At 47.3% G+C, this 14,969-nt stretch overlaps 1 protein-coding gene across 1 annotated transcript; it reads right to left on the bottom strand.

Moving 5' to 3' along the window:
* Positions 1–811: 811 nt before the first annotated feature.
* TSC22D3 (TSC22 domain family member 3) lies at positions 812–9,193 on the bottom strand. Its single transcript, XM_085630897.1, has 3 exons — positions 8,647–9,193; positions 7,144–7,195; positions 812–2,308 (listed from the first exon to the last, which is right to left on the bottom strand). The coding sequence occupies exons 1-3, from the start codon at positions 8,766–8,768 to the stop codon at positions 2,057–2,059; spliced, it is 426 nt and encodes a 141-aa protein (XP_085487023.1). The 5' UTR covers positions 8,769–9,193; the 3' UTR covers positions 812–2,056.
* Between the last annotated feature and the right edge of the window lie 5,776 nt (positions 9,194–14,969).

Below are 14,969 nucleotides of genomic sequence, written 5' to 3'. Positions count from 1 at the left end.
CATGGGCACCCCTGACGGAATGCATCCTCTCTGCAGTGAAAGATGGGGAGGAATAAGTCCAGCTTGTCTTCAAACAGAACACACAACATTTAATCATGAGCCACACGTTATGTGCCTTTATGTATCAGAAGGTGGCAGGCTGATGTCAGCCCCGTACTACATAAAGCCACATCATTGGATATGTTTGCAGCTGACCACCTACTTAAACAGTGCCCCCTGGCTTGTCCAGTTCAGTGTGCTCCTAAGACTGGAATGTCGAAAACAGATCTAGTAAGGCCAGATACAAGCAAGATGTCCAGGTTCACCTCTAGGGAAACGATTCCCATTTCGTTTTAAAGTATGTTAATGCTAAATTGATCTTAAGTGGTTCTTCTGAAAATCTGGCATGGATCCATGTCTACTGGACCTATGTTGCATACCACTGTTCCCCGTAGATGTGTATTTAAGATTCACTTTTATGAGTATCCAAGCTTTCCAGGAATGACCACCCCACACAACATGGTTACCAAAATGGAGGCTAGAATGATACAGCCTATCACTATGGGGCTGCAATAGGATTTGTGGGTCAAACATATGTATGAGGTGTCAACTCGAATGCTCTGCTCATCAAGATTGTCCTTGCACTCACGGCTGGGTCTCCTTCATCTTAAGCTGTCAAATAGTAATATAGGATGTCGTTGGCAAGAGGAGGCAACCAATGTGTGAAATGGCCAACCCTGGCATTCCTCAGTCTTTCAGGGTGCAGAAACACCTTCATGCAAATTTTTCATGTTATGCAAAATTAACATAAGAAGCAAACAGAAACAAGAAATACGTATAAAAATGTAATTTATTTGAGTACTCAGCAAGATTTATGCAATCCAGAAAACACAACTTTGAGAGTCCCTGCGGAGAGACAGCAGATGTCACGTTCTACACAGTACACCTGATGTGTGCTGTGAACACGCTATGTGCTTCCAATGTCTTTGCACACTGCGGCGAAGCTGTCAGTCCACAAGAAGTGTCCCCATTGGTCTTCCGGACATTTAAAGTGTCTTTAGTGAAATGCAAGGTGAAAAACACCAATCTTGCAGCAGCTTTGACAAGCAAGGCTGTATGTACCCTTGCTTTTCCAAGACAGAAGAGTTGACGTTTACATATAAAAAAAGAGGTACAAAAATGTGTAGACATCAGTGCTCACTGAACAGTATACACTCTACATTTCTCACGAGTGCTCAGACTTGTTTCCACGTTCCTCCGGATATACGATTTACACTAGCTGTGTAAATATGTACAAAAACAACCCTGTAACTTCTCCGCACCATAGAAGAGTCAAGTCCCGCAACCGAGGGCTGCGTTTGGCAAGAACACAATCTCCAGGTTTCGCGTTTGCCTTTTTTACCCAAGTGCATGTATTGTTAGCGGCCTGCCAAGCTGTAGCATACCCGCTGCCAAGGTCGGGTGCTGCTTTGCAAGACGGACTGTTGCCCGAGAGTCTCTTTTTCTATGTCTATTTTCCATGCAGTCAGCAAACTACATTTCCCCGCTAGTAGCAGCTGCCTTACAGGTCCTCATAAACTGAGTACTGCCAACATCCAGGCTTGCACCTTCTTTCCCAATTCCACACCGTTGCACAATTTGAACTATCGCAGTGATCCTCGTTTGTTTCCAGGGCGGTCCCGGATTGATGCAATGAGGGCCCCTCCACCTGCAGACCATTGTTTCCCATGCACCTTTGGGAGGGCCGCCATCTTAAGTCGCCGCCCCTGCACCTGCAGACCATTCTTTCCCATGCACCGCCGGGAGGGCCGCCATCTTAAGTCGCCAGCGGACCCGTCCGCCAGAGCGCTTCCTCTGCGGCGACCCAGTGCAGCTGTTCTGGAAGAGTCGTCTCCCCGAGGAGGCCTTCCATGGCACAGCTAGTCGCGCAATGCTGGCATCCTCTAGTGCCAGCAGTCGCTGGTTGGCAGTCCTCCAAGCTAAGATGACGCTAATGGGGAAAAATATATTTCTTTCTTGATAATGGAGGAATGTAGAAAAAGTTCAGTGGCTCTGCCCACCTCAAGGACAGAGCCACTTACACCGCAGAGCCGAAGGTGTCCTGGTGGGAAGTCTGCGCCGCTGTGGGGCTGGGCGCCTGGGAGGACATGTCGTCCTCGGACGGGAGCCTGGACTGGAACTTCTGCATCTGCTCGGGGCTGGCCAGGTTCTTCAGCAGGCAGTTCTCCCGCTCGAGCTGGGAGTTCTTCTCCACCAGCTCCTTGATCTGCTCTTTCAGGGTCTCCACCTCCTCGCGGACGGCGTACATCAGGTGGTTTTTCACCAGATCCTGCGCAACGAGAGAAAGAAAGCGGACATTAACATGTGAAGGAATGCAGGTTTCAATGAACATCCTACTGCATTAACGTTGGGCTAAGGAGCAATTAATTAGGCACTTTCCCCCGTGGGGGAAATTACAGTACAGCAATTGGACAACATTGATAGGCCTACGGAAATTCTGCCGGTAAAATAAAAATGGCCACCATAAGCATGCAGCACTAGAAAACAATCACCAGGCTCAAGACAAAATTGGAAAGAGTATATCAGATATATTTGTAGTGTGTATTCTGCCCTTGTACGACCGTGCAGCACCACTGGGGACTAATATCTCCCCGCCTCCATATTCATGATTTTAACATAGACCTGCGTCTGGTTGGGTTACTTGGCTGCAAGGTCAGCGGTGGGTTTGTGGTTCTGCTGTTCTTTGCTGTGGGACCTGCGTCTGGTTGGGTTTATGGGCTTTAAGGTGAGCAGTGTGTTTGTGGTTCTGCTCTTCTTTGCTGTGTGACCTGTTTGGGTAAATGGGCTGTAAGTACTGCACTGTGTTTGTGGTTCTGTTGTTCTGTGCTGTGGGACATGTGTGTGGTTGGGTTTATGGGCTGTAAGGTGAGCGGTGGGTTTGTGGTTCTGCTGTTCATTGCTGTGGGACCTGCGTCTGGTTGGGTTACTTGGCTGCAAGGTCAGCGGTGCGTTTGTGGTTCTGCTCTTCTTTGCTGTGTGACCTGTTTGGGTAAATGGGCTGTAAGTACTGCAGTGTGTTTGTGGTTCTGTTGTTCTGTGCTGTGGGACATGTGTTTGGTTGGGTTTATGGGCTGCAAGGTCAGCTGTGTTTTTGGTTCTGCTGTTCTGTGCTGTGGGACCTGCGTCTGGTTGGGTTTATAAGCTTTAAGGTGAGCAGTGTGTTTGTGGTTCTGCTGTTCTTTGCTGTGGGAATGTCTCATTAATAGACAGATTGTGGAATTTTATGGGTGTGGCTTGCGGTCTTGCTCAGGGCCTTGTAGCTGGTGTCTTGTGCTCTCCTTTTTGATAAGCAGAACCACAGTTTGAGTTCCATTAAACACTGGGATAACTGGTTTGTGCAGTGCCTGGCATGTTGTTATGGGAGGGCGTTGATGGGAGGAAGGAGCAGGTTAGAAGCCTGCAGCTGGATCGAGACGAAACCACTCACAAGCGGACAAATGCTGTTTCTACCAGGGGCAATGAACCTGAGCTGACAGGGCAGACACACAATGTTGAAACAGCCTGTGACTTCTGCTACCAAATGACATTGTGATAATATACCAACGATAAATGATTCAAAAACAAAAGTGGTTAAGTGGCATCCATCTTAGAAAGGTAGCCATGTCCTAGGGAATACCTAACAATGTTACTCCACTCGCACCACAGAATCCTTTCCTACATGGAGAACAGGAATTGCATTTCAATGCTACCATGACAGCCAGTTCAGAGGTGCATCTGAGGCACCTGACCTCGGAGTTGGGTTTAGAGTCAGAGCTAACAGAAAATACAAACAAACGCGTGGGAGGGTGAGTCAGAGACTGGCATGCCATAAATGCCAATTGGTTGCTGCACTCAAAAGGGCAATGTTGCAGGCTAAAAAATACACGCCCTGGGGGTAACAGACAGTGTCATAGTGACGAAGGTACACACATATTCCAATTAATTGCAAAAACAAAGGCATCGCAATACCAAATAAGCATACAAAAGAACACAGTATTCTTGTTTGTATAAACAGACCACGCCCTTACTGAGCTCTCCTGAAACTGCCCAAGGTTTACGTGCTCTCGAACGAAACTGCTGGATTGTGCAAGCCAGCTAAGAGGCGCTTTGATTGAGCTGTGACATTTTTGGCGCAGCGCTCTAACAGCGATAGTTAATACCAACAGATGTTCTTACACAAGCACTTTGGTGTACTCACACATCCCGTTACAAAGTCCTGTTCAGGCACCATATATGTAAGTAGGTTTTAACATATTTTGATACCCTTGGGACAAATACAACCTGAGGAACTCTGCATGGATTCATTTAGGGATAAATTGGGAACTTAACCTTAAACCCCCAGCTCTAATCGCAGCTCCCTCACACGACTGAAACTGTGTGATCCTGTGCAAACCACGTTGAATGCATACTTTAAAAAATAAAGTAAAATAAGCAACATTTGAAGTGCTTGTAAAAAAGTGGCCCATCGGTAACATGTGGCCTTCAAAGGAGCCACCCTGCCCTGTGTGAACAACTCCAACAGTAGTGCCATGCCTCAGTCCGATGTTCAACAGTGGCGGCGAGGGTTTGTACCTGAAAGGTCTTCTAGGAAAGAACGTAATGTCCCTGACAAGGCACACTCCTGTGCACACAACGGCCTGGCCGATGAACCAGAAAAACACAAAATGTAAACAAATGTGCAGCCAAAGCACAGGGCTCGTTCGGAGAACAAGTTGTTTATGATAAGCCATTTGCTGGCACTTTCTGTGCCTTTTAAATGCAGTATTTATAGTTTTTTTTATATAACGCGAACATGACCCAGATGGGCAGTAGAGCGCTTTACATATATCGAGGTGAGCGAATCAGGGCTCCTGAACTACGCCCTCCCCGTATAAAGGCACATTCTTCCTGCAAGCCAGAACTTAAACACATCACGGCATGTTATACTAACTAGGCCCTCGTGAGTGGGAGACAGCAATTTTTTCCACACCAATCAGTGCTTAACACAGGCAGGTGTTTTATGTTTGTAATTAATGAATGACGTGGTTATTCTAAAGGTATGCGTGCGGAGATTACATTCCTTCCTCGCTATAATTCCGACCTAGGCACACCAAGATATGCAATGTACGTTACTAATGCATGTATGGCAGTGGTTGTTGTTGTAGACCTGTGCGACCGCATTCTTTTGGCACAGCACGCCAACCCCGACCACGCCCGGGCGCTTGTCCCCTGAGGACTCCCTGCCCTTGGTTATCTGCAGAGCTGCAGGCGGCCTTCGACTGGGGGGGGGGGGGGGGGGCTATGTAAGCGCCGCACACTGCGACGAGCCGGACTCCTAATATGGTAAGGGGGGACCGAGGCGGTGACGTCATAGCGCTATGTGTACGGCCGCCTGGGCGTATTCCACGGCAGGTTGCCTGGAAAACTGTTTTCCCGTTGTCTCCTTCCCTTATATAAGTTTTAAATCCTTATGAGCCCCGTTCACCCCCAGGCTGCCATGAACTGTACATATATGTAACCACTCGCCAATATTGAATGTGTTTAGACTTGTATAGGTTAGAAGTATGAACATTTTTATTACATCAGCAGACACCCAGGTGGGAGCCCCCACAGACGGTCAAATGTAAGGTGCAACTGCCAGGAATCCCTGCTCGCCCATTGGACCGCCAGGGCGAGCGGCACGTTAGCGTGCACAGGTCCGCGCTCGTGTACGTGGGAAATGCCCTTGATGTAGTTTCCTACACCACAATAAATGCTTTGCGTACTGCTACTGGTGCTTTTGTGCCTTCACACGAGGGCCTGAGCCTGCTTTCGACACCAAAAAACAATGATCTATAATATGCACGAGTGACGCACCAAGTTGAAAGGCGGCCTTCTGTGATGCAAATCAGACCAGCAGCGCCTTTCATCCTTCCGAGGTTTGTACAGTAAATTTCACACGGGCATTGTTCCATATCCGAGTTGACTCCTCTCTCTACATTCGAGGATGGTTGGTGACCGGACTGTGTTAGCCACTTTCGTTTGTTTTCTCTCCCTCCCCTGCACTGTTTACCTATTCTTCTTCTTGTATTTTTTGTTATCTGTTTTGCTTCCTTACCGCCTTCCTACTGTGTAATGCAAATTTTTCTTCCGGTCTTTACTGTGTGTATGTAAAGCGCTCTGATACCCACGGGTCAAGCTAGCGCTATATAAAACTTTCAAAATAAAAAATAAATAAAAATATATAGTGCTTCGTAGAGCACTATATAAAGACCGCTATCTTGTATTCCTATGCTTTCTGCAGTCGTCACCTATATTACATTGGTCAGCCCGCACCGTTTGTTCAGGAGGCCCCAGGGGCTGCCTTGGACCCTTCGAGCAGCGAGGGAAACCACCATGAAAGAGGCGTGGTGAAGCACACCGACAGCCGCCGGCCGGGTCCAGTGTGCGCGGAGGGCTTGTGTAGTGAGAGAGAGCCCCTCGGATCCCACCCCTCCCCCTCCTTGGCTCTCCGCAGCTCCACTGCAGAGCCGCCCCGTCCAATGAGCGGAGCCGGCGGCGGGATAAACAAAGGGACCCGACTGCCAAGTAATCTGCCCAGCAACAGCCAGCGCAGGCGGCAGAGGGGCAGTCTGCCGCTCGTGTTTAGGAATGCCTGCGGGACGTGTATTCTGCAGCCTTTATTTACATTTCAGCCCCGGCAAACACTGTTGTTAACAGACCCTGGATGTAAATATCTGTTGCGTGTTGTCTGTCCGTTGCACCAGCATGCCACTCAGCCTCTTTCCACTACATCTCTGACAGACGGTGTTATTTCCCACGGCTCAGTTTTCACATTTTTTTTTGCACAAATGTCCTTAATTCTATATAGTTATCATACCTTAAACTCCCCTACGTACGTTAAACGCCCATGCATTTTTGACAAAGGGACGTTCTTTAAGCTTTCCAGCCCATACGGTACTGTACATTTCAGTCTCAAAGTAACCACGTTCTAAGGTGTCATTAACAGTGCAGTCAATAAACGAAAATATATAAATTACACCAATATTTCCGCACCCCGCCTGATTTTAGTTGCAGTTTTATTGGAATATCAATAGCTGAAATATTACATCTGGCGGTGATCTGTGTAAGTAATTCTTATAGTATGTAAATAAAAAGCAAGCTTACCATGGCCTGTTCGATCTTGTTGTCAATTGCCACGACACTGGCCCCAGAAGCGCTGCAAAACACAAGAGTAGCTGGTGGTTAGACAGAGGTCTCTCACACATCACGACAAACACAGTAAATACATCAGACACAGTTGCGATGCGCGTACCTCGTGCAGACCCTGATCTCGTGCGCTTATTCGTGCAACTAAAGGCCCTTCGAGGAGCTGCGTCTTAACAACAAGGCCACAACAAAGGCAGCCGGTGCGCGCCGCGCCGAGGGGACGGGCGAGTGATGGCGCGACGCTGCCTGCACCGCCCAGACTGCACGCAAGAGCTGCTTCCCTGACAACAAGAAACCGAAAGAGCAGGAAGGGTGGGGGAGGGCGGGGGAATCCCGCACGACTGGTCCATTCCAGTCCAAACCAGGAAAAGCCTGCTCAGACCGACTGTCTCGCAGACACAGGGCTCGAGGAAAAACACGCACCCGGCACCGCAGGGAGTTGTACAGGTGGCACAAAGCGAATACAAAAATACACTCAACTCGAGTCCCTCTTGCGCTGTGCCCTAGACGATGCGCGTAAACAGGCGTCGTCGTCCAAGGCTGTCGACAGAGAACCTGCCGCTCTGTACACTGCTCAAATTAATAATCTGTGCATTCTCTACACAAACTACAATACTCGCTACACTACACCCCAACCTACACACGAAGCGCTCTGCTCTGCGCCCCTGTACTGCGCGCATTTGAAGCACGGATCATTTCTTTGGCAGCAGGGACACATCAAGCATAAGATGCTGTACATGGACGTTGGGCCATCGGAGTCCCTATTAGCACCCAGATAGTGCGGAGAACAGGGGAAGGGACCACGTTTCCCATACAGCAAACTGCACACAGTTTCTACATCACACAGTAACAAATAGGTAAACTACACATGTACTGCCTCTCCCAATATGACACTGTGCCTTGAGAATACAAAACTTTCTGCAAGTTTTATGGTCGTCTGGCTTGGTGCAACATGCATACTTGCGCACCACACATGATACTGCAGCACATAACCCCCTGGTGAGACACATATTAAGGGCTATTCCCAACTTCATGCCCCTGCTGTGTGCCCTTCCGGCCGCCCATAACGAAGTCATTATGCTTGTATAACTCGGACACCGTGATTATCAGTGCAGTATGCCGCATATACTACGCTTCCTGGCCCCCTCCCCCACCGCCGGTGTCCACTGCACGGCACCGCGCCGGCACTGCAGCAGAGCTGCGGATGATGCAATGCGCCCCCGTTTTTTAAATGCCATGGAATCTGCCCAAACATTTTATTGTTAAGGTAGGTATTTACAAAGCATTTACAGATCTGCACGACGATATATATATGACCCAGAACCCTGATGTTTACCCTCACGAATGCATATGGGATCGCCGGTCCTTGTCCCCCAGATATGACCCCGATGGCCGATAATGCACACACAAATCCGCGCACACACAACCTGCAGCACATTCCCCGTATCTGTTGTTAATTACCTGTTGTCCAGTTTCACCGACACCACGTCTCCTCCCAGCAAGGAGGAGAAAAAGGAGATGGAAAAGTTGTGCATCTGGTACACTGCCACCTCCATGGGAGATTTGTACATTTCGGTACTCATTTTTGCAAGAATAATGTCGGTTTTGTGGCCTTACTCCGCCGCGAAGCTTGTTTTCGAGGTGCACAAGGGTGCCTCCAATGGTATCGACCAAGCTTATGTTTTTGGCAGGCCGGAAGACAGGGTGAGATGTGCAGGGATTCTGCTCTGTCGTGAACAAGAGTACACAAGGCTCGACGGCAGTGGTTTGACAATTCACTCTAACACGGGAGCTGCGACCAATTCCAGCGCACCCCAGATTCTGAATGCTATTTCAGCGCCCGGCACGCTTTTATAGGAGGCTCCGGCTGTCGTCACATGGTGTCAGATCCCTGTATGCAAATGAGCACGCGCGGGCCGCGGACTCGCCGACCCCTCCCTGAACCTCGGCAGGAACAGTAAACACCAGAGGACTTTCTTCTGCCAGCCTTGCTTCTCTTATCTCAGAGTGCCCAGCCTGCAGACAAACACCTCAAACCGAACACTATGTCTCCGAGGGAGGCTGCAAGAAACCCTCAGACTTGGGAAATATTGCTTTGGTTGACTGTTTTGAATGTGCCCGGTCGCGGTGTACCCGGCGCGTGCACGCGCACCCTTGCATTATGTAAATGAGCCTCGGAATCTGCACCGTGAAAAACAATGCAATAATAGCGGCGAATCCCACACCAGCCGCTAGTGGAATATTACCGAGAACAGATTGTCCCGCAACGAGTCCAAAAGTTCTATTGGAAGCAACTAGGCACGTCTCGTGACTGTGGGAGACTTTGTTTTGGCTGCAGAAAAACTTTTAAAACATGTGCTTCTCTTAGCGTTTGGAGTCAGTGAGTTATTTTACAATTTGTAATGTGAGCACAGACGTATTGTCGCATATGCAATGCTATTGTTTTAAGTAGTCCATTAGTAAGTAATTGACAGTACTATTACAAAATAAAATCGACCCCAGAAGTACGAAAGGCTGAGTCTTCCCTGCTGTGCATTTAAACTTTTGCTGCAAAGATCACACTAGGGTTCTGCCACATGTAATTATTTATGCGCCTACCCTCTGTGGTATCTCATCGGTTGCTTTATGGCCTTCAGTACCCCTTCGAGCCTTTGCACCGAGCTGTCTAGCTCACAAAAGTGGTTTGTTGCAAAAAGTGAAAAACAGGAGGGCCTTCGAGGCCCCTGACATGCAGCTCCTGGGATGTGCCCGCCTCGTCTGCTGCTGATGATACATAACAAATGCATTCATTTAAACCGCTTATAGGTTCTAGGACCATTTTCTCTGCGATGGAACTAGCGGGCACCAATGCATGAATACATTTCCTCGTGGACAGAGAATGGGGTAAACCCAGAGCCAATGGAATTATGCAACAGGAGAGGACCAAATTATGCCACAGAATTGACTACATTATGCGGCAAGAAAATGCAATTTATGCAGGGGAAGACCAAATTATGCCACGGGTTGACTCAATTATGCGGCAAGAAAAGTCAATTTATGCAGTGTAATTACTCATTATTTTGACATTTTTACTCATCTTAAAACTGTCTAGGGAAAGGTTTTCACCTCAGTAGTACCAGTTTAACACCAAATACAGCAATAAGCAACAGAAAAGTGACCAGTGAACCTTTACCACTGAATGGACTTCCATTGTGCTGCAGCACGTTGTCGTTTTTAGTAACTTTTTATCCGTTAGAACTACAAACTACTTTCTTGGTTCAAATCTGCAATGAATGCAGCAGTTGATGGATTATATGGCAAATGCAACAAATCCGTAATTATGCGGAAAACATCAAGGTCACTGATTCACACTATTCCAGTGGCCATATTTAAACCCATCTGAGATACATCAGGTTCCTAGTATGGAGATTTAAGAAAAAAAGGATGATCCATTTGTGCTTGCTTGGAGTAGAAAGTTTATGGTGGATTGTTTTTGGGAAAATAATTTCATAACAGAATTCTGTGAGCCCTCCGTTATTCATTAAGGGAATATTGGGGTATATAAATTAGTGGAAACCGAGCACTTAAAAAAATTACGATATTCGGACAGTCTAGGAAAGGTTGGGGTGTCTGCGAGAGAAAAAGGGGGGGCGGGAGGAGGGGTGTGTGCCCGCGCGCAACTCAAGCAACTGCCCTGTTATTAAACTTTGAGTTCAGATGGCGGGAAGTTGTTTTATAAATATAAAGCTCACAGTTTTGTGCTGTTATTACCTTTGATATATAAATACAGACAGAATGAATCCGTGTTACTGTTTGTATTTAGTTTTTTCTCAGAAAATAGAGGTTATATTTCTTATTGGAGTCTGCCACCCTGCTGCCAGGCATGGCCAGTCCAGTGTGTACTGACTGCTCACCGTTACCTAGCATTCACCCAGTGGCTTCCAACACAGAAGCAAGCGAGCCGAGCCGGCCTATAGGGCAGTGGGACAAGGGCAGGCTTGAAACGTCCATTGCTTTGGCTGTTTGTCTGTTTTATGGTCTGCTGGGCCGTGTCTGTTTTTTACTGTTGATTTCCCTGGTATTACACAAACATTGCCCGTGGCAAGCACGCATGCGTACTGCCTCCCATAGCTTGCAAGGCGTCTTGTGTTCTTCTCTCTACAAGTTCAGTAATCTCGATATGCAATCGTGGACCACTGATTTAGTATCAGCTGTTTGATTATTTTTGGGGGGAGGGTGAAGGGGGTCAGTGGGGGTGCTTTTTATGGGGGGGGGGGGGGGCAGACCTATTTCCTACCCCAGTCCGACTCTGCAAGCAAGCAAGGGATATGTTTTACAAGAAAGGGGGAAAAAGAGAAGGAGGACGAATAGCACCCGTATTTTGGTATGGGAATAAATTAAAAAGACAAAACCAAACCACTGAAAGTCCGCGAAGCGTGTCAGTCATTAAATGCAACCAGGCAGCGGTCATCAGTTAACCACTGGTAATGAATGCGCTAAGCTTTAGCAATGTTTTTTTTTACAGGCAGCAGAAGTTTCTCTTTTTTTTAGAACTCGGCAGGGTTCCTTCCGAGACGATCCATCGTCTTTGGCACAACAGACGGCCCAAAAAACATGTTTTGACTGCTGAAGATCGCAGCGGAGCTCCGTGCCTCAGCCCTCGTCATCAGAGTGCTATGCTGCCACCTGCCGGGCACTGTGAGCAGGCTCCTTGGCACAGAAAGAATTGCGTGAGAACGACTTGTTTTGTATGGGTGATGCAACCTAGTCGTTGTTTACACCACAGTGCATCCGTGAAAGACACGGGACCTTTTCGAGCAGAAGAAAAGCAGCGCAAATACCGCTTTTTGGAGAAAAATTACTACTGATTGTTAGAAGTTTTCTCCCATAAAAGTCGCAAACTGAATTATTTGTGTCCAAATAGGTGCACTTTATGTACACGCATTAATATTATTAGATCTTATTTTTAACAGCTGTCGAAGTGCATTAAAATAAAATTGGGAACTGTGATCCCGAGTGCATTGGAGTGGTGTCAGTAAGCGTGGGCTTGGCTAAAATGAACACAATATTCTATAACTATTGTGTTGGCCTGTCATCTTCAGGTAACTGCATATAAAATGAAAAAGAAAGGCAAGTCAAACGAATCAGTTGAGATGCACTATTTTATTTTATGAAACCTCTATTGGTTAATGCAATGACTGCAGGGGTTTGTGTATTTAGCCAGAGGGCCACATAATTAAATCTCGGTTGGTGCAGTGGGAAATAGTCACTTGTGTATCTTTAGTGCTACGAGCTTCCAACCTTTGACAGAAACCAGTGTGAATAAGTAATTGTTTAAACTTGCTTTACACACAGTAGAAAAGTAAGATAGGCCGCCACAAAATGCACAAAAAGATTCAGTTTTAAGAAAAAAAAGTGCTTCCCAAATATAGATTTAAGTAATACACAGACTCTACCTAATGCAAAAACTTTTTATATTTTATAACTGTTTTTAAAACAAACTCCACAGCTCAGCTGGTAACACCCTTACAAGGCTTCTAAAAAAGAATACATCTTTGTCACCAGAAACCTTCAAGCGAGTCCATCAATTAAAGATGATACATGCTTCCAAGTAGCCTTTACATTTGAAGATTAACCAATTGCACACATTTACATGTCTTGCAGGTGGCTTGTTTTTTGTTTAGCTGTCTGTCCCTCTCTCGGCATCACGGCACAGGAGACTCCCTCCCTTCCGCTTCAGCTGAGGTATCTTGACTGTCAGAATGACCTGCCCCAGGACAGCTGTCTTTTAAAAAAAGTAGGGGAACTGTTTTTGTGAAATTAAAAATGGATGGGCAGATCACACCCCACAGATCCCACCCCCTTCGACCTCTGGATCTTAACATTAATACGGTCTAGGTTAAAGTTTTACCTCACGAGTAACAGTTTAAAATCTGAGCACAAAAATAAATAACAGAGGTGGTCAGTTAAACATTGCACAAGTCTGCCAATGCAGGGGACCAGATCTGGCACGCTCTTTTAGTAATTTTCCGTTTGAGGTAGAAACAACGGGGCATATTATCAAGGACGGCGTTAAAATTATCGCCGGGTTTAGTGGCAGAAAACTGCCGCTAAAGCGGTGATAATGGGCTTGATAATATGCCCTTGAGAATTCCAATAGAAGCCCAGGTTGACACCAGAACATGGGCTTCTATGGGAATTCTCAAGGGCATATTATCAAGCCCATTATCACTGCTTTAGCTGCAGTTTTATGCCGCTAAACCTGCGATAATTTGTAACGCCGTCCTTGATAATATGCCCCAACCTTTTTTGTTGTTGAAATCTACAAATTATGCTGCTTATGGTGGATTATGTGGCAAGGGCTGTAAATGTATAATTATGTGGAAAAGGTTGTGACTGCAGAATCAGATAAATCCAGCGCCACAGCACTAGGGGCATGGTGGCTGGCAGTTTAGGGGAACATCACTAGGCGATGAGATAGCCTTCCTAATCATAGCCTGCCAAGCGACAGAAACATCATTTCTACCTGTGAGAGCTGGTGAGCACATGCGCGGTAAATAACCCTAGCAAGTACGTGGGACTACAAACAGCACCAGCATGCAAAACATGCCTGTTGCCACCAGAGTAGCTCATTAAACCATGGATACAACTCAGTGCTGTGCTAGTCACAGAGAGGCGATGGGCTGTCACAGTCCAAAGCCACCTACATCAAAGCACTGCTCATGGCTTCATTTATCAAAGAATAGTGGCGAGGAAAGGCATTCAAGGTCACCACCGGAAGGGGGTGGTCCTGGCCTCTACAAGTACCTTGAATCCCAAAGAACCTGCCCCCCATTGATCCTGTGGAGGTATGTATGTGTATGTACTTGTATAGCGCACTGCCACCCCCAACGGGGGTATCCTGGCGCTTTTACTCATACCGCTGTGGAACCCTTCCTGGCCTTTCCCTGTGAAATGTCAGCTCCTGGGCACCCCCATGGTGAAGCCAGGCATCCCAGCGCTGCTAGGGCCGTTGTGGAGATTAAGCAAGCTATTGCCCAGAGTTGCAGCGTTGGACTCATGATTAGAATAGGCACCGAGGCGAGAATTATCAGGTCCGAGGAAATTGAATCCAAGACCCGCCGAGGCAGGGGATTGAACTCTGGTCCCGGGCCAGAACTCTGCATCAGGGTCTGCCGCTCTAATCATTGAGCCACACTTCTCCACCTTCAGCACCTTTTCAAGAGGAATGAGCGGGCAAAGGGAAAGAAGTGCTCAAAATGTAGAAAGAGGAACAATTTCAGTGAGTGTATAGAGGTCGGTGAATATGCAAAACATGCTACCAAGAGGTTGCCATAGAACCAGTGTATTCTAAAATTAGGCAATATCATGAAATGAAAAAAATACATATTATATAAGCCACGCAAATAAAGGAAGGAGTCTGGCATGCATATGGTAAGAGCTGTTCGGGAGTGTTTGGTGCTTAAGGGCCTGATTAGAAGTTTGGCGTTAAGGGAACCGCCATCGAAACAGCATTGGAAACCTCAGCGCCTAGTTGGCGGTCCGCCCGCCGTATTACGATGTTGACAGTTGGCAGAATGAAGGACCGCCGGAGCACCACCACTACTGCCAGTCATTCTCTGACTGCCTCAACGTCAGTAGAGGGGAAAGCAGCTGTCAGAGGGCGCTACAGATAAGTTCACCGCCGTCAGGATTACGAGCTGGCTTTTGGTCATGCCAACCGTGTTGGGAAGACCACCTGCTTCGAGTCAGCAGAATCGAAGGAATGGAAGACCTCCTGCTTCAAGTCAGCAGAATCAAAGGAA

Source organism: Triturus cristatus, chromosome 10, assembly GCF_964204655.1.
Source record: "Triturus cristatus chromosome 10, aTriCri1.1, whole genome shotgun sequence".
Classification (NCBI taxonomy): domain Eukaryota; kingdom Metazoa; phylum Chordata; class Amphibia; order Caudata; family Salamandridae; genus Triturus; species Triturus cristatus.
Note: the sequence above shows the minus strand (reverse complement) of the source record. Positions and strands in the feature narration are given on the sequence as shown.